Source organism: Sturnus vulgaris, chromosome 6, assembly GCF_052056855.1.
Source record: "Sturnus vulgaris isolate bStuVul1 chromosome 6, bStuVul1.hap1, whole genome shotgun sequence".
Lineage (NCBI taxonomy): Eukaryota > Metazoa > Chordata > Aves > Passeriformes > Sturnidae > Sturnus > Sturnus vulgaris.
In genome coordinates, this window is record NC_142248.1 from 39,195,572 (window position 1) to 39,215,861 (window position 20,290).

General features: G+C 40.9%; 1 protein-coding gene across 4 annotated transcripts in view; it reads left to right on the forward strand.

The window, feature by feature from the left end:
• The window catches only part of KIF26A (kinesin family member 26A), a 95,797-nt gene that overhangs the window by 34,863 nt on the left and 40,644 nt on the right, over positions 1–20,290 (forward strand). For all 4 annotated transcript variants that reach the window (XM_088166292.1, XM_088166291.1, XM_088166294.1 and 1 more), the window contains exon 4: positions 14,534–14,694. In XM_088166292.1, the coding sequence (XP_088022418.1) occupies positions 14,534–14,694 (161 nt within the window). The remainder of the gene's footprint in view (positions 1–14,533; positions 14,695–20,290) is intronic.

The following is a 20,290-nucleotide window of genomic DNA, read 5'->3' on the forward strand; positions in this document are numbered from 1 at the left end:
GCCTTGTGTCTGATGAAGTTGTTTGGGTGGGTGAGGCAGAAAGTGCTTCCCCTACGCTCTTCCCCTGAGGAATCGCAGGTGTTGAAGAAAATAGGATTGGAGAGATTTCAGGAAACAGCTAGTCTAGCCCTTGTCTAGGATAGTATCCACTGCAGGACATTCTTGTCCAATGCTTATCTTACCTCATTTTACAATTTTTCAAAGACTGGGATTTTCCGAGTTCTGTTGATTCTCACATCTGAACTTCCTTCCCTATTAGAAAAGTTTATTTGATTTATTTACTTTTTTTTTTTTTTCTGGTTAGAGAGGTAATTTTGTCTTTTCTTTCCTGAAGTTAGAGACAGGGTTTAGGTTTCAGATTAACCCAGAAGAGAACTGTGCATATACATACTTTTAGTGATGTCTGCCTTTAGTAATACTTCCTGTCCTGTGGAGCAAAGCTGGTCTAGCTAGAGGAATTCTGGAGCAAGAGCTACTGCAGTAGAAAGAACAGCATTGAATGTACTATTTATTGTGTGTGACTGGATTTTGAAGATTTCAGCACCCATTTGGGCAACATGCTGCACAAATGCAGAAGAAAAAGATGGTTCTTTTTCTAGGGAGTTTCCAATCTTGGTTGTGACACCAGTTATTTTGACCACCCTGTAAATAGTCTTGTTTCACTGGGAATCTATACTTCCCTTTTTTCCTTACCAAAGGGTGCTGGAAACACATGCTGAACTCCCTGGTGGGAGGCTCCTACCCAAAGCCTACCCTCCCAGTGATTTAACTCACTGCTGCACATGAAGTGGGCATGATTAATTTTACGAATTTGGGAAGACAAAGGTAAAAGCTGGGGTTCATCTCAACTATTTTTAATTGCCAGAACTCCAGATGTTTATTATAACATAATTACTGAGGTTTCCTTTGTTGCTGTGGAAGACCAACAGGCACTTCCAAGAGATTCTCTGTCCTTCTCATCTTGGATGTCTGTCTTGGCCTGCCTTGTCCACCAGTGGTGCCCGTGGCTTCCAGCTGGTGCTGGTAGAGCCCAGGTAGGTCATGTGGAGCAAATCCTTTTTGAGATGCAGGCTGCTGTGTCCCCAGTGCCTTCTGGGTGTGAAAAGACACCGCAGTGCACATCTGCCAAACCTCAGGAGACTGCGCACGTTTCTCCAGGATCCATATTTTTTATTCGTGGTTAGTTCTAATAGTGGTGGTAGTGGAATTGTCTGTGGAGAAGAAAAAAAAAAAGAGATTTGATTTCTGCTCCTCTCATCTCCCTCCCCAAACTCGCATGTATTACCCTGTAATGTCACGGTTGTGAAAACACTTCTGGGCTGAACGTTGGGGGTCAGAAGTGCAGGACATCGTAAATTTTTAATACGTGTTTGGAGTTCAAGTGTGAAAAATCCATTATATAGATTATAAATTTTTTGAACAGGAACATGTGTTTGAAGCATAGTGTGGGTGCTGCTCAAACCAAAATAATGACCATGGGCTTTGGGAGCTGTGAAGAGGAACAGTAATTAAGGATCTGGAGGAAGGTTCAGGGAGGGGAAGATTAGGATTGCAACCAAGGTGCAAAAGGTGAAGTTGTAATCAGCTGCTTTACCCAAGTGGCCTGTTGTGAAAAATTACAAAAAATAATCACCAGTATCAGTGATAAGTTGTCTGAGCAGACAGTGAACACAGTGGAGGGGAGGGAGCTGGTATAACTCTGGGTAAAGCAGGTGATTTGTGCTGGACACCTGAGAAGTATAATTAATAAATAGTTTTATAGTGATGTTTTTAGTTCTAGAACTGACAAGTGAATATAAGGTTACTACTCAAATGAAAAAAAAAAACATTAGCAGTGCTCAGCACTGCTACCCAGTTTAATGCAAAACGAGAGGACTGAGGGCAGTTTGGGCTTCCCAGATGTGTTGGAATCTGGCTGAGAGGTCGAACATGAAAACTACTGAAAATACCTTGTATGCCTATTAGAAGTATCTGCATTTATTGTGTATTGTAGAAAAAAGGAGGTCTTACTGTATATTTTAAATTGACTGTGTTATTATTATGCAGTGTTATGTACTGCATAAAAGTGCTAAAGTAGCCATGCCATGTGCTATAAAGACATCTCAGTGAAACAGAGCTTATTTGCAAATTGCTTTTTCTTTCATCTTACCCAAAATGAAATCCTGGTCACACTGTATTTCTTACTTGAATATATGCAATTGGTACTGGTTATAAGGGAAAGCGTGGCTCCTTGAATACTTACCAGTTTGTAAGTGGATTTAAAAATACATTAAAAAATGCACCATTAAGAAATTGGAAAGTTGGAGCACTAAAGAATTTGAAATGCCTTAAGAAAAACTTTTAAAGCCTAGGTATGTAAAATTGTAAAATTATCAAAAGCTCAATGTATGTTCCTGAGAGTATTCACAAATTTAAATTTAGGTATGAGTTTATTGCTTGGGTCTGTGAGGTTCAGTGCGGGAGGGTTCACCCAGAGCACAGCACATGTAAATGAGTGCATAGACTGAGGTTAAAGAATTTATGTTTATTTGTCTTATGTGAAAAACCTATGAGTTATTTTAGTCACAAATTCAAGCTTTCCTGTAGTTTGAGTAAGTCTTCTGCTTACCCTAATCTAAACCAGATGGATTTGTCTGAGAGTAGCTCAGCCTCTGTTGACTTGCCTTAAAGCCTCTTTGTTTGTTTATAGCCAGGGTGACTTACACTTTGTTTAAAAGATGCAATAAAAGGCTGACTGTGGAAAACAGAACAATGACAAGATTTACTTTCCAGCATTTACTTTTTTACTTTGATAAATGTCATGCCAAATGGATTTTTAAATTAATTTTTAAAACCCTTCTTGATAGCTTTCTCAGTGACCTTTTATTAATACAATGTGGGAAATATATTTTGTAATGAAACAATTAAAATACAGTGCATTGACCATAAATCTTGTCCATGAGACATATAGATGTCTTTGAGCTTTGGGACATTTCTCAGACTCCACATATAACATCTTGATCCTCAAGAAGTCAGTGTCAGACAGATGGTGAGGCAGGGACTGCACAGAGGCTCTTCTGTTTTCCCTTTAGCTCCAGTAGTGCCAGTGTCACTGCTCTTATAGAGGAAGTACATAAAGGAAAGGGGGTGGCAAAAATGACTATTTTTCAAAGTTAGTGTTGGTCACCCTCCATAACAAGTCTCAACAGCAGAAGGAAACCTTTTGGTCCAAGTTACTAAATGCCTTCTCATACTCCCCTAATTTATGTTCCCATGGAAAAGAGCTTTGCTGTGACTGCTGCATGTCAGCTGGGCAGTCATGCCTTGCTTTGAGCTTTGCTGCCTTGGCAAATGCAGAGGGAGGATGTGATGTGGGAGGACAGCACTGCCACTGCCAGTGAGACCCTGCCCAGCAGACTGGCTTGGAAAGAGTGGGTTGGAAATTCAGCCTTAAACGTGCAGCTGAAGGCATAGCCCTCTGTTTTGTATAGTTGATGGGACCTTTGTTCTCTCTTATTTTAGGTTGTCCCCAGTGCAGGGTACTGAAGGTGAAAACGAGGTTGCTTTTTAATGTATTTCCAGGTATCAGAGTGATGCTGGAAAAATATGAAGAGTTAACAGAAAGGTTATTAGCTACAAGATGGAAATTAACATTTTTTTGGGTGAGAGTGTGGATTGCATTTCTTTTTACTGTGTTTGACACTTCTACCATAGTATTGGTTTTACAGCTGTGGGACAGGGTAACTATTTGAGGACTCAGACCCTCTTGTGGTTCAAATTACCACCTGAAACCAGTTCTTTTGATCTTTCTGCCCTCCAGGCTAAGCAGTTGTTACTACAGCTCTCATGAGGAAACAAGTCCATACTTGCCTCTGTTGACAATCGAAGTCAACAGGCAATAATAAAGAAAATGTTTGCCCAGACTTCACCTGTAACTCATTAGAGATAGATTCAAGACACGCAGACTTTAGAGATTATGTGGAAATGATAACCCACTGGATTTACCTTTGGCCCACAGTTCATTCTCTCATCTGGCAAGTATATCATAAGCTACACTAAATACCCCAAATATTTAATTTTTCTACTTGCCTTTCAACTTGTTTCTTTGGCCTTTTCCGTTCACTTTGCTCGCTTCATCTTCTTTTGCTTCCTGCTGGTCCATTTATACTCTGAAGTTGCTCCACTATAAATCCTCCAGGGAGCTGATAATCAGTGTATCCCATGTCACCCCAGCACTAGAAGTCACTAGAAGTACAAGGAAGGTTCATCCTTTTTGGCTGAAAATCAGGAGTGATGGTGTCATCCAAGATTTGAGAAAGAACAGTTTTTATGAGGCTACTGTTGCATGGGCTACATGGGTTAGGGGTGGGCTGCACATGAATAATACCCTGTGGCTTCAGAAGTTAATGCAGCAGAGAAACCAAATAAATTCAGGCTGAGCTCAGACCTTAGTTGCATGCAGGCTGGTGGAAGGGAAAGTCTTGCAGTGGTGTCTGTATAGCACATGAAAGGAACTGATTTGTACAGCTGTATGCAGGTAGGATTGCCCAGTTGTCCTGCTTGTGTAGAATAGTATTTGAACATAATCTGGTGGTGGTTTTTGTTGTTCTTTTTTCTTTTTTGAAAGTGCTTTGAATTTGACATTTTCTCAACAGGCTGTTTACTGCAGTGATGGCATGTTGAGGGTATGGGCCTTCAGCTGTGCACAGTGTGAGGATTGCTGAAAGCATCTCCTGTTGTTTTGTGGCACGAGCGGCTGAGCATGGGGCAAAAATTGGTGTTCTTTGTTACTTGCAGCTAGAGTCACTGAAGCACCCTGCCTGGTAGCTTCTGACAGGAGGTTTAAAATGCATCAATAGAAAATGATGTATCTATTTTTGTGTTTCAGCACTTAGGAGAGAATTTATGATGTATGGATAGAGTTCATAGATATTTCAAGCATTTCTTATGTGTGTGTTTAATGGAATGGATTGCCACTTTAGTGAACATAGCATCAAATCAGCTCTGTTAATTGAAAAAGATTTTTCACATTATTGCTAATGATGTGACACAGTTTTGTTAGAGATGGTGCATAAAATAGCACTACTTCAAGTGACATTAATGTATGCATTTAAATTCCTTTTTTCCCATTTACGTGCATTATTGATTTTATTTCATTGTTGAGCAGCTAATGGATTTATAATTTGAATACAGTCATTGTAATCAATGGTGGGATTATTAGACTTATAAATAGAACTTTAAAACTACGATGAGATAATTTCACAATGACATTGGAGAGAGTGGGCTGCCCAACCAGGAAGACTGAGTGGATGAGATCCTCCAAAGACAGACAGGAACAATCTCATGTTGTTCCAGAAGTTCTGGTCCTCATGAGGAACTTCAACCACCCTGATACCTGTTGGAGGGACAGCACAGCAGAGTGTAAGCAATCTAGGAAGTTCCTGGAATGTGTTGATGATAATTTTCTTCTCCAAATGACAGAAGAGCCAGTGAGGAGAGGTGCTATGCTGGACCTTGGTTGTGAACAGTGATGCAGAGTGTACTCGGAGCCCTGTAGCCAGGGAACACCAGTGCTGATTCCAGTTTAGTTCATCGTATTCATCAGTGCCCTGGATGGAGGGATAGAGCCCAGCCTTGAGACGTTTGCTGAGGAGGAATGGCTGGTACCAAAAACTGCTGTGCTGCCATCCAGCAAGACCTGGGCAGGCTGGAGATGTGATGTGGATAGAGAGGAAAATAATGAAATTCAACCAAAGCAAGTGTGGAGTTCTGCAGCTGGGGAGGATAACCCCACGTACCAGTACAGACTGGGGGAGGACCTACTGGAAAGCAGCTCTGGGAGTCCTGGTAGACAACAAGTTAACCATGAGCCAGCACTGCCCTTGTGAACAAGAAGGCCAGTGGTATCCAGGGCTGCATTAAAAAGAGCATTGCCAGCAGGTCGAGGGGGTGATCCTGCACCTCTGCTCAGCCCTGGTTGAGACCACATCACAGCACAGGAGTGCTGTGTCCAGTTCTGGGCTCCTCTGTTCAAGAAAGACACAGAGCTCCTGGGGAGGTCCCATGGAGAGGCTGAGAAGATGATGAGAGGACTGGAGCATCTCTCGTGTGAGAAAAGGCTGAGGGAGATGGGCCTGTTTAGCCTGGAGAAGAGACAACTGAGTTAATTCCTGTGGATTTGCATAGCTCCTACTACTTCAAATCTGGACGAGTTTTTCCCTTTGGTGATACCTTATCTCGAGGAAGGATTTGCAAGCTTCTGTAGGCATGCATCTGTTGCTGTGTTTTTGGTGTTGCTGGGCAAAGATAATGGATCTGCCATGCAGAACTGTCTCTGTTTGCTTCTCAAAAAAGAAGGTGATGAAGTTGTACAAGGCTGTCAGGTCAGGTGCCAGTGGAAGGATAAAGAAGGGGAGAGTGGCCCTTGTGTTTTCTGGCTTTGGAAATGTCTAGGTTAGTTTGTTCATGCAAGGTAGCTGTGTGGACATCCCCTTGAGCCTTGTCAACCTCTCCTAATGACTCTGAAATACTGATGGGGGATATGGGAATAGCACAACCTCCTGTTGATAGTTAGGCTAAGATTCTCTTGAAAAGACTGAATGGGAATGATAAGAACATTAGTAATATCCTGCTGAGTCTCAGCTGCAACCTGTCTAGCCCAGGGCTGTCTCCAGCAGTGAAGCTGGAAATGGTATTTAGGGAGAGCTGTGGAGCCTGGCTATTTTCTGCAGTCAGCTCATACTCCCCAGCCTGCTCAGTTGGAGAACTCACAGAGACACATACCTGTCTGTTCCCTTTAGGATCTGTTTAGGGACCTGATGTCCAGGAATTTATCCAAACCCTCTCTGACCCTGAAACACTATCCAACTCCACAGCCTTCTGTATGCCAGCAGTTTCCATGAGTTCACTACCCCAGTGCAAAGAAGTATTCACTTCCATTCAATTTATTCTGTACCTCCATAACTTTGTAAACCTCAGTCAGGCTCCAAGCAAGAGTCCCAGCCTATTTCATCTCTCCTCCTGGGGCAGCTGCTTTATCTTCTTGACTATTTATTGTTGTCTCTGTCATTTCCCTTCCTCCACTACCCTGTCTTGAGATGCAGTACTAGATTCAACATGTGCTCATTATGGGGACACTCTTGTTCTTTGTGCCCTGTCTTGTGATGTCTAAAATTTGCTTGCTGGTTTTTTTTTTTTTGGCTGCTGCTACACCTTGGTTTAGAGGAACTGTCAATGATCCTTAGATCTTCCAAGTTGTAGCTGCAAGTTTTGAGCTCAGTATTGTTGAGGAGTCATTTAGGTTGCTTTTCCCCCTGGTCTTATCTGTGTCAAATCTTACCTGACACTTCTTTGCACAGTCACTCTTGGGAATTTCTTCTGGAATTCCTTATTTATTGGCATTTGGTTACTTGAAAGAGCTTTGGGAGGTCTGCAGGCTTGCAGATTTCACTTTAGTCATGGTGAATCATGTCTGGTTTACATGGCCCCAACACTGGGAGAAAGCAGTGGGGTCAGCAGGAGCACCTACAGGAAAAGAGTGTCATCTACACAGCTCTATCCCTAATTTGTGACCTCGTAGTCCTTCAACAATGATCCAAATGATCTCAGCTGTCCTTGTCTTTGCAAACTTAATGCTGCTCCATGAGCTTACCTTGGTCTCTAAATATGGGTGTAATAAAGAGCCAGTTTTCCCTTCAAATAAGGAGGGCTGGTACCTCTTCAAGTGAGCTACTAGTCAGTGGGTGTCTTCCATGTGGTAGCTGTCAGGCAAATTGATCCCAAGGGATGTTCTTTTTAAAGAAGCTACATCTAATGTATAAGCAGTTCAAGTGTGATTGAGATAGAAATTAGGTATGACAATCTCCGTCCACCTTTGCTTTATTTGATGACATTGTATGTCAGTCATTATAACAATACAGTGATTTTAATGAAATCGGGAACATGGTAATTTCTTTTGCTGAATAGAGAGTAATCGAGATATGGTGAGATTTTTGTTGAGTTGCCCAGATCATTGAGAAATTTGTGGAGTCAGGAAGGTGGCACAAGTTCTCCCAATTCAAAGCTCTGCATGTATCCTGTGTTTAGTGGCTGTTAGAAACACTTCTGGCCTGTGGAAGTCAGTCCTAATGGAAAAGCATTTATCTTGTAGGAAACTCAATTCTAAAATGACAGAAACTTGCATTATTATGAGCCTGTTAATGAATTCCTTTGCTTGCTCTTATCAGACTTTGACAAAAAGCAGGGATTTTTATTGTATATTTGTCCATTTGAGTAAATACCCCAGGGAAGTACCCAGCTAGATTTTTTTTTGCTTTGGAGGTTGTAGCTATTGTAATAGAAGTCAACAGGGAAGGCTCTGGGCACCACTTTATGATGCTTGCCTAGAGGCATTAGAAGAAACAGTTCCTCTAGTCTGGCTGTTTTAAATCCACTGCACATGAAAAGTCCTGATTTGAGAGTGTTAATGTGCAGCAGGATCTATTTCCTTGTTGGTAGCTCATTTCATGACCTCCTGACTTTCCAGGTGGTAGGTTTACATGTGCAGATAGGAGGGTGTTGTTCATGTCACTGGTGGTCAGATTGCTGTGAAGAAGGAAAGAGAAAAGACAAATTCCTTGCTGTGTCTTTTGGTATGGGTGTCCTGAATAGCTGGAATGTGAAGGAATTGGTCTGTCACTGCCTGCTGACATCTTGGCACTGCCAGAACCCTGCCTGCAGGGATTGCCCATATTCTCAATCTGAATGAAGGAAAGAATGACATTTAATTTTGTAGATTGAGGCCTGCCCAGAACCCAAATAAATTTTTCAAGTACCAGGTAGCATGGTTTATGACAGATCTGGGTCAGATTGAGACCAAAAGCCCTTGGTGAGAGGGAGAAGCTGCTGATTGTCCATCCTGGTACTGCCAAGGACGCCAGTGCTGGATATAGCTGGGTGTGTGCCCTGCCCAAAAGGATGAGGTCCTTTCTGCATGGAGCACAGGCTGCTAATGATTCTTGGTGCTAAAACCTGCTTTAGTAATTCAGATATTATTTCAAAAAGCAAGCGCTCTGAGGTTGCCTTTGGATTGCCTATATTACTTTCCAGTCTGTGACAGCAGATGGGCCTCCTATTTCTATTTAATTCTACTTCTCTATAATTTTTCTCCTTCTGCCTCATCTTCAGAGATTGATCATAAGCCAGACATTAGAAATTCTTGTAGCTGAAAAACCTTTTCTAAGAGAAGGGATATTATGCTCTGCATTTGATTTACATGGAACACGAGATGCATATAAAAGTCTGAAACCACAGGTTTAGGCATTCTTATTACCACATCGCAGCTGCAGGTTATAAATGACTACAGTAGTGTATTGTAGTTATAAAATGCCCTACTTACTTTATAATGAGCCTGGCAGAAACAATGCCAAATGGCAGGAAGAAGTTTATCCAGAACATGTTTCACTTCAGCCGGGCATATGCTGCCCTGTTAACTTTATGTAATGCTCGTCAGTCAGGAGGAGACATTTCTCACTGGAGACGCACGCAGAACTCATCCACGCTTATGGGAAAGAAGGGTTTATAGTGTGAGCATTATCCAGCTCGAGATTTACGTCACGTTTGTTCCAGTCAGTGGTAGTAGGTCTTAAGAGTCTTTGCATGAGTCATTTAGGTGGAAAATTATTGTTTTATCATATATAAACAGCAGGTTTAATATTTTGCAAAATCGTTGCATCAAGCAGTTTTTACAGTTTAATTGACCGTGATGTTCTAGTCAGAAAGGGGAAAATAATAAGTTAGAGCAAATTCTCAAAATTCTCTAGTCAGAAAGGGGTAAGAAAAGTTAGAAGAGGTGGAAAAAAATCACCAGTACAGATTCAGGCTGTACCAGAGCACTTAGTGCTTCACCTGCACTGCCCTGTTAAGTACGTTCATTAAGGGACCAATTTTTTGAAGTAAAATAAATTATATTGAATCTTGATTCTCATAAACAGATGTGTGTCAGATTCATACAGGCTCTTGTAATTTTCTTCATTTCCTCATAAGTGATTCTGTTCTTAATATTCTTTTGCAGCTATCCAACTTTCTGGTTTTCTTTTGCCATGACAGTATTATCCTGGGACTGATCTATTTTTCTATAGGTTTTTATAGTCCCATGTTTTTCTTGCCTGTTGCCAGATATGTATTTTGCATGCATTTCAGGGACCAAGGGGCATGACCTCGTTTGGCTTTTTTGGATTCCTGGACATTCTCTGGACAAAGGTCAATGTCCAGAGAATGGAAATACTCAGAAAACTGGAAACATTATGGCTTTGTTTTTGGCTTTGTCCTTAAAATGTGTAAAGAGCTTGTTAGAATTTTAATTGTCCTTTGGATGGTAATGGCCTGACAGAGTCCTGTGTATCTGGAAATTTCATCTAGGGCCAACTTCTTTATAGCGTGATTTTGGGCCAGTCTTACTTGCTTATGCTTGGGCAGATGTTTCCTGCCATGTAGTCACAACAGTGAGCCCATGTGTTGGGAATCAGGGATGGGACAGGGGGTGCCCCTCTTTGCCCAGCACACCTCCACTCTATAGCCTGAGGATGTCAGGTCACCTCCATCTCATCCTGCCCTCTCCCCCTTGGTCCTCTTAACTGGGAACAACTCACGCTGTAACTGCTTGATGTGGCCCTGCCACCTCCAGCTGTGTTTGTGGATGCTGCCAGCTGGGAATGCAGCCCCCATTTCTCAGGATGGGTGCTGGGACCTGGTCCCAAAACCCTCCTGCCCATGACACAGGCACTGACATGAAGCACCAAGACATTGCTCGTTCCTGCATGTGCAAAATGTTTGGTGTAACATTTTCAAATGTCTTCCTTGATGTGCTCTTACTGATGCCAGTTTTCATGTGGTTTTGGACAGAGTAGAGGGAAGGGGTCCTATAGAGCAGTTTTGGAAATCCTTCCTTTGAGGTTTAGCCTCTTTCCAGAGGGTTTTTGGTTTTTTCCTAAGGCTTTTGTCCAAAGCAAATACTTTTTTAGAAAATTGAAGCAAGCATTACTTTCTGGATGTAGAGCCCTATGACATTTTAAATATTCAGTGCAGTCAGTAACACTTTATAGTGACAAGGTTGTGCTTTCTGCATTTGATCATTAATGATTTATGAACATTCATTAAATGGAGAAGCACAGTTCCCTCTCAGCTGCAGTCTGGAGCCTTCTCTCTGTGCAGACTTGAACACTTGGAAAAGTGAAAAGTTGCTCAAATTCCTCTAAAGAATTGTGTTTTCCACACACAGTCCTCAGAAAAGTATTCGTTGAGATGAAGAGGTGCATTTGGTTAAAAAAAAAAATTTAAAAAAGCCTCTTTCTTTTTTTGTGGTGTGGCAAACTGGTGTCCAGGCCCAGGACGGTCCCATTATGTGTCATTGATTTTCTTGCCTCAGGGTGAATGACCTGGACCTGAAAAATTTCCTCGTACCTGAGCCTTCCTCATCACTTGAGAGATGTTGCCTCTCAGGGAGAGCTGCATATGGCTGTGCTGGAAAATCCTGCCACTTTGGATGGTGCAAACAGTCCTTGAAATTAATCCTAAACTTGGAAGAACTTTTGCTGCTTTTCAGCTTCTCACCATGCAGCAAAACTGATGTTACCTCTGTGTTTAATATTTGAAGACAACGAAAATGATATGGGCTGTCTTCTGCAGTAGTCTTCTGATGATTGTATTTTGTATATCTTCACTTCTTATTCCTTTACAAGAATCAATGCCTTCTCATTGGCTTCCCCTCATCCTCTTTTTATGTTCACACAGAACTGAGAATAAAACTTACAGAAATTACAGTTAGAGTTTTCATATGTGTTTAATGTGGGAATAGCAATTTATCCAACTCAGATATGTTGGTTTGGAAAGTACATTAACCATCTGCCATCTGAAACACCAGGCTTGATTTGGATAGTTCAAGTTACATGCCTGATATGGCATGTACACAGTCATTGGTCTCTTAGAAATGTGGGCTTTTAACTTCTCATAGAAATAAAAAAGCAGTGTGAAAGGAATGTGTGTTACACATGGCTTATATTTTTGCTAAGTGTGAATAGTTTTTACAGGAATTGATCTGTTAACAGATACCAGTCAGTTCTTACAAGTCTGTTACACTTTGCTCTAAGACTCAATGAAGTTTTGTGCTAGATCTACATATTTCATATTTAGCTTTAGATCATGCCATCATTTAGATTATACATTAATTAGTGTGATTGGTTAGAAACATGTTGCTGCTCCTGTCTTTTTTTCAAAATGTTGCTTAAACACAATTTCCTTTGTGTCAAGGTCTCTTGTCTAGTACAGCCCCTCCTGAAAGTGAGTGAAAAAATATGTCTTGAGAATTCGACTTGAGCCTGTAATTTTTCAGACACAGATGTTATCCTGCTGTTGGTTGCAGGTTGGCTTCTCCTCTTGCTGGCCATCATGCCACTGCTGCTGGGCATGGCAGTCCCTGGTGTGCCACTCTGAAGGCTCCACGTGCTGGCTCCAGAGGTTGTAGTGTAGATTGTTTTAGTTTGTAAATTGCTGCATTCATATAAGCTCCACTTGCTGTCAGCCCTTTCCATCAGTTCATGTAACTCCAAAATTCAGATGTCCCACTGGATTTTACCCATCTGCATGTTGTTCCTCATGCCATATTCTTTTTGTGACTGCTGTAGGTCAAGACCACACGTTTGTTGCTTCAGTGCATTAATGATCAAATACCTGCTTTATCGACCCCCTCAAGGTTCATTACTCCATCACTTAGTTATAAGCAATTAACCACACGAGTGGATCTGATCCTTTTCTGAGCTTCTCTGTTCCTGGCTGTCATTGCCAGTAGATCAAGGACAGCATGGACAGACAAATGCCCTTTTTAAAGAACTTTTTCCTGCCACACCATTTCTTTGTGCCAATCTTCATCTCTAGCAGTGCTTGGTCTTTCTGCTTTCATCATAGAGAAATCTGATGTCATGCAATTTCTGTATTACAAAGTGAAGGATTTTGCAGAGTGTTGTTCAACGTTTCTAGTTTGGCTTCTAGCGTGAGCAACTTCACTAGGATTAAGTTAATCTGCATGAATATTATTCTGTGTCTCGCCTCAGATCTCTTTGGTAAGCTCTATAAAAGAACTTTTTTGTGTAGTACTCTATGGTAAAGAATTAGTCAGCCACTCCATAATACTGATAATAGTACTAATCTTGAAAGAGCAGACCTTCAAAAGAGCTGGGTGCATTTTATTCTTGTTGACTTTGTTGGGAACTGGGAATATAGCACTAAATCTACAGGAATGAGTCCAGATGAAACTCCAAAGAGGTTTTCATGCACTAGTTGAGCACTGCTTGGTTGGCAAAGTTTTTTTCCTTGGTACCTAATAACTGGGTTGCCTCAGTTCTCATGAGAAAATCTCTATTTGTATTGTCAGTGCATGAGAAAATTGAGGGTGTGTATGTAACTGGGAGTGCCCTATTGCCATGTCTGCATATCTGTAGTTGTAAAACATGATCTATGGCAGCTCAAAATTTAAAATTTGGTGGCATCCTAGGAAGTACCTAATTGTGCTTGTGCTTCATTACCAGGCTGTCTCCTTTCCTGAAGTCTATTTTACCTAATTAGTTGGAAATGTCAAAGTAGTATTTCAGATGACAGAAACATCATATATTATCATACATGAAGCAATTAACTCTTTTGACAAATATTTATTGTGGTGTCATCTTTAATTAAATCTTCAGGACTCCCAGGGAGCAGGTTCTTCCAAAGAGGAGGCTTCCCAGCACTGTCAATGAGCATTTGACTGATGGGGCTTAATTGAACTCGGTACTTGAAAGAGTTGGTGGCCTAAACATAAATATATAGACCTGACATAATTTCACAATACAGATGTCTAAAATTTTGGCAAAATCTCAAAACAAATGCCTCCTTCCAAACTGTGTCCTAGATACTGCAAATGCTTTATGCTGGAGAAAATGCATCTCCAGTCTCTCCTGTTCTTCCACTGGAACAGTTTGCAGGAGAAGTGTTGTACACTTGTGCTACTAAGAAAAATAATACTGAAAAACAGGGCTGTATATATGTTTCTAAAAAAAAATCAATTTTCTTTTATTTAGTTCTTGGGGTTATTCGTGTAGAAACATTTCACAAGTGTGACTGTTTGGTTAGTTCCTCTTAAACAGATAGGTCTTGTAGGTGATGTGCCACTGAGAAATAATTCCTGACAGTCATAACTGAACCAGATAAACAGTTCTGCCAGCTCCCAAATAACACTGTGAAACAAAAAGGGCTCTGCTTATCGTTTTCCATTTCTTCATGCCTGTCAGACTATTTAACTGTGCATTACTCCTCACAAAGGTACTCTGTGTTTTTTCTGCTCCTCCTCTGTGGTCATGGTTTTTTACTTTCTCTCTTGCTGAACCTACTGTGGTGCCCTTGTCCACCTGTATCACTCCTCACCTGCTGCCGATCTGTGCCTTCACCCTCGCAAAGCCTCCCTTTGGAAGTGCTGTGTGAAATGTTTCCCTGTCACGGGCGTGTATTGCAGTGTACTGACCTGCAGGTCTGTTTTTGTTTTTATCAGGCAGAAGCAGCACCAGAAGGTGGCCGAGATGTTCCCAGTGCTCAGGTGGGCTCAGGGCAGCCCAGCTCGGAGCCCGCGGGCGGCACAGCCGCGTCCCAGAGCGCCGTGGCTCCGGCCGCCGTCTCGGCAGGAACCTCGGCTGCAGCTTCCTTCTTCATCAGGTAGATTCTCTTCTTTCTGGTTTCCATAACTGCCTCTGGGTCTGCAGACAATTGGGAAATGCTGTTCAGTGTTTGCCATGGTGCTGGTTGCTGGAGGGGTGGAGTTGGTCACCGGGTCATGACTGTGGCTTTCTGCTGCCACTGGAGAGCAGGGATGGGATGGGGACACCCCGATTCTCTCTGGAGACCTGGAACCTCTATTGACAAAAACTCAAGAAAACACGACTTGGGTTTTGTCTAGTCCTTAATGGCCATCTTCACCACAAGGCTGCTATTCTGTAGGTTTCCTTGGAGTAAAAGCTGAAGTAACAAGTCTTTTTCACTCAGATCTAGATTTAAAAAAAGGTATTTTTTACTCAGTAGCATGACCTATGTGTCCAAATAAAAGTTTCTATGGTTAGTAGAAACAGTTAAAACAGTTTGACATTGTTCTTTTAGCAATAGTCTAGAACAATCTTTTTTTGTTCCATTCTGGTGTCTTATAACAAAAAATATGTTAGTTTTATTTGGATGTTTGTTGTAATTAGCAATGTTGATTAAATGTAATATGCTGTCAAGCAGATGGTATTTAAAACAACAAAACTCAGGGCTTTGTACTTGCATTCCAACTCCTTTTTTAATTCAGAACTGAACATATTTTGAGACAATATTGAAAAGCGTATGTCTGTGAATGGCACTAAAGTAAAATTTATGCACCGAGAATCCCTCGTAGAATGTAATCACAATGGTAATTGTATTGTTTCCTTTTCACTGGTCTTTAACATGTTTTGTACCATTAAATAAATGATGTTTGCTGTAAGTTACAATCTGACCTCAGAAAGAGCTCGAATTTCCAAGTTCTGTTTTTTTAAAAGAACATAGTACAATGGTTTGAAGTGTTAAATACCTGTGTATCACAGTCTGTCTGTACACAAGAGGTTGGGAAATGACTGCCCCAAGAGCACTGCATGTAAGTTAGTGGATTGTCTCTGTGCTGTGGGTTTGAAGTCAATGCAGAGAAATGGTGGCCTGCAGAGGATGATTGGTTTCATTCAAAAATAGGTATCTGAAATAATCAGTGGGAATGGAGAGGAAAGGTAAAGGGAGAAGCTCAGAAGTCTCTTTTCTTGTTTAGTTACCTAAGCAAGGACAGATGCATCCTTTCCAAAGTATTTAGATGGGACTGCAGCACACCTTGTGTTACTGTATTTCATATTGTGGGTGTGATTTTAGCTTAATCTATTTTGGATTTATTTCACTGTTAATCTGTGTGTCATAAACAAATGCAAAGATTTTTCCTTTTCACTGGGGAAACCAGAAAATAAGATACCTTCCTTGCAACTGAGAGAAAGAAATCAGTGCCTAAAAGTATAAAATAAGACCCAAAATATTTTCTCTCAGTGATGCTTTTGTCACTGGTCAGCAAAACTCAGTTCTGTTTTTATGGTGAAGTGAGTGTCATTGGCTTAATTCAAAGATTCTTGAAGTCAGCAGCAAGACTGCAAATGACATCATTGTATGTTGGATCAGGCCCTAATTGCTTCTCATGAATCTGTCTTTACCTTGAGTGAATCAGAATTTTATAGCTTTAGCAGCTCTGTGCTAGCTAAAACATTCTAAAACCCCATTAGTACGTTGCTTATTCCCTACCCGTGTTTCCTATATTCAAAATTGATTCTCTTGAGTTTTTTAACTGATGGACTGAGCTGATGGAAATTTTTGTGCACAAAGCACTTTTGTATCTTATTCTGTTGCTGTTAAAACACAAGAAGAAAGAAATCTCACAAAGGTTTTGTGAGGGAGAGAGATCCATCATTGATCCCTGGCATTTATAAATAGGTTGAGCAGATCCTCAGGTGGGTACCAGGTGTGGCCAGGCAGCTCCCCCAATTTTGGTATTGACCTCAGGAGTGGCTCACTCTCCCATTGCTCCTTCTCTTTTGACTCTTCTGCCATTGGGCCTTAATGGATCAAAGTTTCCATGCTGAGTTCTCCACCTTCAAGCCATGCAGTCCTCTCAGCAGGAGGGGAAAGGAAGAGGAGGAAATCCTCAGGGATGAGTGAGAGGTGACACAGATACTGGCAGAAATGACTAATCCAGGAACCACAAATATTAGGATATCACCAGTTTGGGGGGTTTAGTTCAGTAAATGGGCTCTGAGGCTTCTTTGCTTCAACCTTTCCACTCCTGTCTGTTTCCCTTTGCATCATCCAGCCTTGAACATGTTGAGGAAGAAGATCATCCCTGCCTGGACTCTTTTGCAGCAGCATTCATTGTCTCTCCATCTCTCTGTTCAACTAATCCTCTCTCAGGAAGTACCTAGAGATGAAAGAAGAGTCGTGTCTGTAGTGTCATGCTGTAGTCCCCACTCATTATATTTGCTAATTTTTTTTCTATACTGAAACTCCTCAGCCACTTAAAATCTGAACTTCATAGCAAGGCCAGTGTGTGACTCACCTTATGCAGAGACTGGCAGATTTTGTTCTTGTTCTCTGCTGGAATAAATGCAGTTAATATATTCACAATCACACAGACACATATATTTTTTTGCAAATAATTGGCCTCTCGTTGACCAAGTCTATTGAGGACCTTCAACTTTTTACATGAGCCTTTTGTAAGAGGAGCTGTGGTTGAAACTTTGGCTTGTTAAAAGGGCTGTTTTGCCTTAGGAATAAAGTGGCTAGGCAAAAATATGCATATATGTTAATGTCCAGTGTATTTGGGTGCAGGGTTAGTTACTTTGGAAGACAAAACCTTCATAGGGTGCTTGTGGAAACTGCACCTGTGATTTCATGAGCCACAGCAACACTAGATACAATTCTTTTTTCCCACATGAATAAAGTATTCCAATCCTATTTTTCATGGAAGAGCATTCACTGTGTTTGTACAGGCACAATTAGCTTTTGGGTTGTGACATGGTTTCTTGGCCACTTATAAATGCCTTTTTCACATTAAAAATGGAGTTTCTATTTGCTGAAATAATACCCTTACACTCTTGCTTGTGGACTGTTTTGTGCCTGGGAAGGGAGATCTGTGCCGGATTTTTTTGGTTGGTTGTTTTGTTTTTTACTCCAGTTTGGTCCCTGATAAGAATCAGTTTTGTGTTTGTAAGGTCACCAACTCTGAAGACAGGACACAGAGTTCATGTCCTCACCTGGAAAATAATAACTAAGAGATGCAACAAAAAGGATACCTGGTCATAAGAAGTTCCCAGGGTTAAAATGAGTATCTTTAAGATACTCTTTGCAGGGAGTGCATTGATTTTGTTAAGCATATGTGCAGCCTGAATCTACATATTCATCCAAAGCTCTTTCTCATTTGAATGTCATATTTAATTTCTTCAAGCTTAATTATGTTCTTCTTAAAAAAAGTATTTTATTCATTACCAAGAAATGCAGAGAAGCGCTAAGTATTCGAAATCAAAGCCAAATATTAAAGACAGCACAGAGAAGTGTATTAAGAAATTAAATCAGTTTTAAGCTTTTTTCCTCACTGTGATCTGTCACAGAAGGAGGAAAGCTTTGATTAACATCTGACTGTGTCACGCAAGCAAATTGCCAGACATTACTCAGTGGTTGTGTTACCAGAGGACCAGAGGATTTAGCAGAAAATGGAGCTTCTCAGTAGGTCACTGGCAGAATGAGGAAGCCAGGGTAAAAAGTACAGCTTATGTTCATGGATGGCTGTGAAGAGACTCCCAATTCACCCTTACATTTCAAGAGAAGTTTATTCCTGCATTCTTCAGTTTTAAGAAGAATGCAGCTGGCTTTGTCCCTCAGCATGGCGTGAGCTGTGCCTTGCCTAGTGCTCCACACTTCATACCAGTTTCCAGGAGGGTTTTTTGTGTAAGGAACCTGAACAAACTTTATATTACTAAGGGAAAATATGTGAGATGTAGGATCTCACCTTCTGAGGGCTATGCTTACAGCTAAGTAAATATTGGCATATTTTGTTATAAAGCTGTAATAAACTTTTATAACAAAGTTGGGTTTTCTTGTCACGCGAACAGCGAGGGAAGAGAGGAAATGCTGTTTCCAAGATCAGGCAGGAGAAGGGCAGCAGGGAGGAGAATGGGCATGCACTTGGGAAGAGGTTAATGGGCTCTCTGACAAAAAAGAAAATACCACTCCCTTGGGAGAAGAATGAAGACCCCCAATAAATCAAAGCTGTCCCCATTAAGGTGCCATTTCTGCCTATTGGTGACAGCGGTGGCAGCAGTGGCTGTGCAGCTGGGTGGGGGTGTGGTGTTTGGAGAACAGGGATACCTGCCCTCAGTGCCCAAGCTGGAAGGAAGATTTGAGCAGTGACAGGGCAGTGAGGAGGAATTAAAGCTGTTTTGAAGAAAATCTGTATCTCAGCAAGCAACCCTGAGCAGCACTGAGCAGAAGACAAACTGCATTAATTCCCTCATCTAAAATTCTCATCTTGTTTGATGTTGTTGATCTTTTCAAACTGGTTTGCTTACAAGGTTGCATTTGCTGCTGTGGGACTGCTGCCTTTGAAGTGGGGAAATAACTGTATAGTTGCAACTCCTTTGCCTTGTATCCACCTGCTTTTGTTTGAAAAATTAATTTTCTAAACATAGCACTCACTAGTTTTCAGGTTACTAAATTATTTGCAATGTTGCTAGGCTTTGCTAGATAAAACCATTTAAGATAATAAATCTGGAGAATCACAGTGGTGAATCACACCCATTATCTTTCTGCTCTCCCCATACTCCTGCATGTTTGGGAAAGCTGTGTCAATTTAGGCATGATATAAAACATTGCACATGATATGCTTTTTGCAAGCAGATTTTCTTAACAAAATATATAATCTCTGAGTAGTGTAATTGAACATCTGAAGAGTTAAAATAAGCGTAGTTGTCTTTTTATAGAGTCAGGATATTCCATCATATTTTAATGCCTGTGAATTTGGATTAAAGAATCTAATTATTCACTAATGAGCAGTAATGGTACATATAAACTAAGGGTCACTATCCTATTACAGGCACCTGATGGTTCACTGATAAGCATTTGGCCATTAGATTGACCATAAAATATAGTCAATAATTGAGGTTACTCATAGAGCAGACACCTTATCAGCTTTAGGCATGGTGGGACAGCTTGTCAGTACTCTGTGTCCTGATTGTGCTGTGACTGAGCATATGATTAGGGTATTGAAGCAGTCTGTATCTAATGAAACTGCAGGAAAGGCATAGCAATATTAGCACAACCACTAAATGACTAATGTGTTTTTGTTCCAAGCCTTAGACACTTCAATTAGTTCCAATAAACTCTGATCTAGTGTAGTGGTAGGCAGAGAATTCAGACATTTTTTGTACAAGCTTTCATTACACTAGTCAAAATTTGTAACATTTAGGGGACAGATGAAATCTGTGTAGCTTTGAATAGAAAATGGTGGAAATAATAAAGCCTGTCATTACTGGTTTTACTTCATGTTTTTTCAGTTTTGTTTTTGCATCTATTAAATTTAGAATACTGAAACAATGCCTGATGCCTGATTTAAAAGATGAAGCTGATAGCAACAAATTAGATATGTACATTTTGCTTTAAAGTCCATTAATGCAGTTCAATGTAGGTTTGTGCATATATAGCTAAACTTAGAATGTATTCT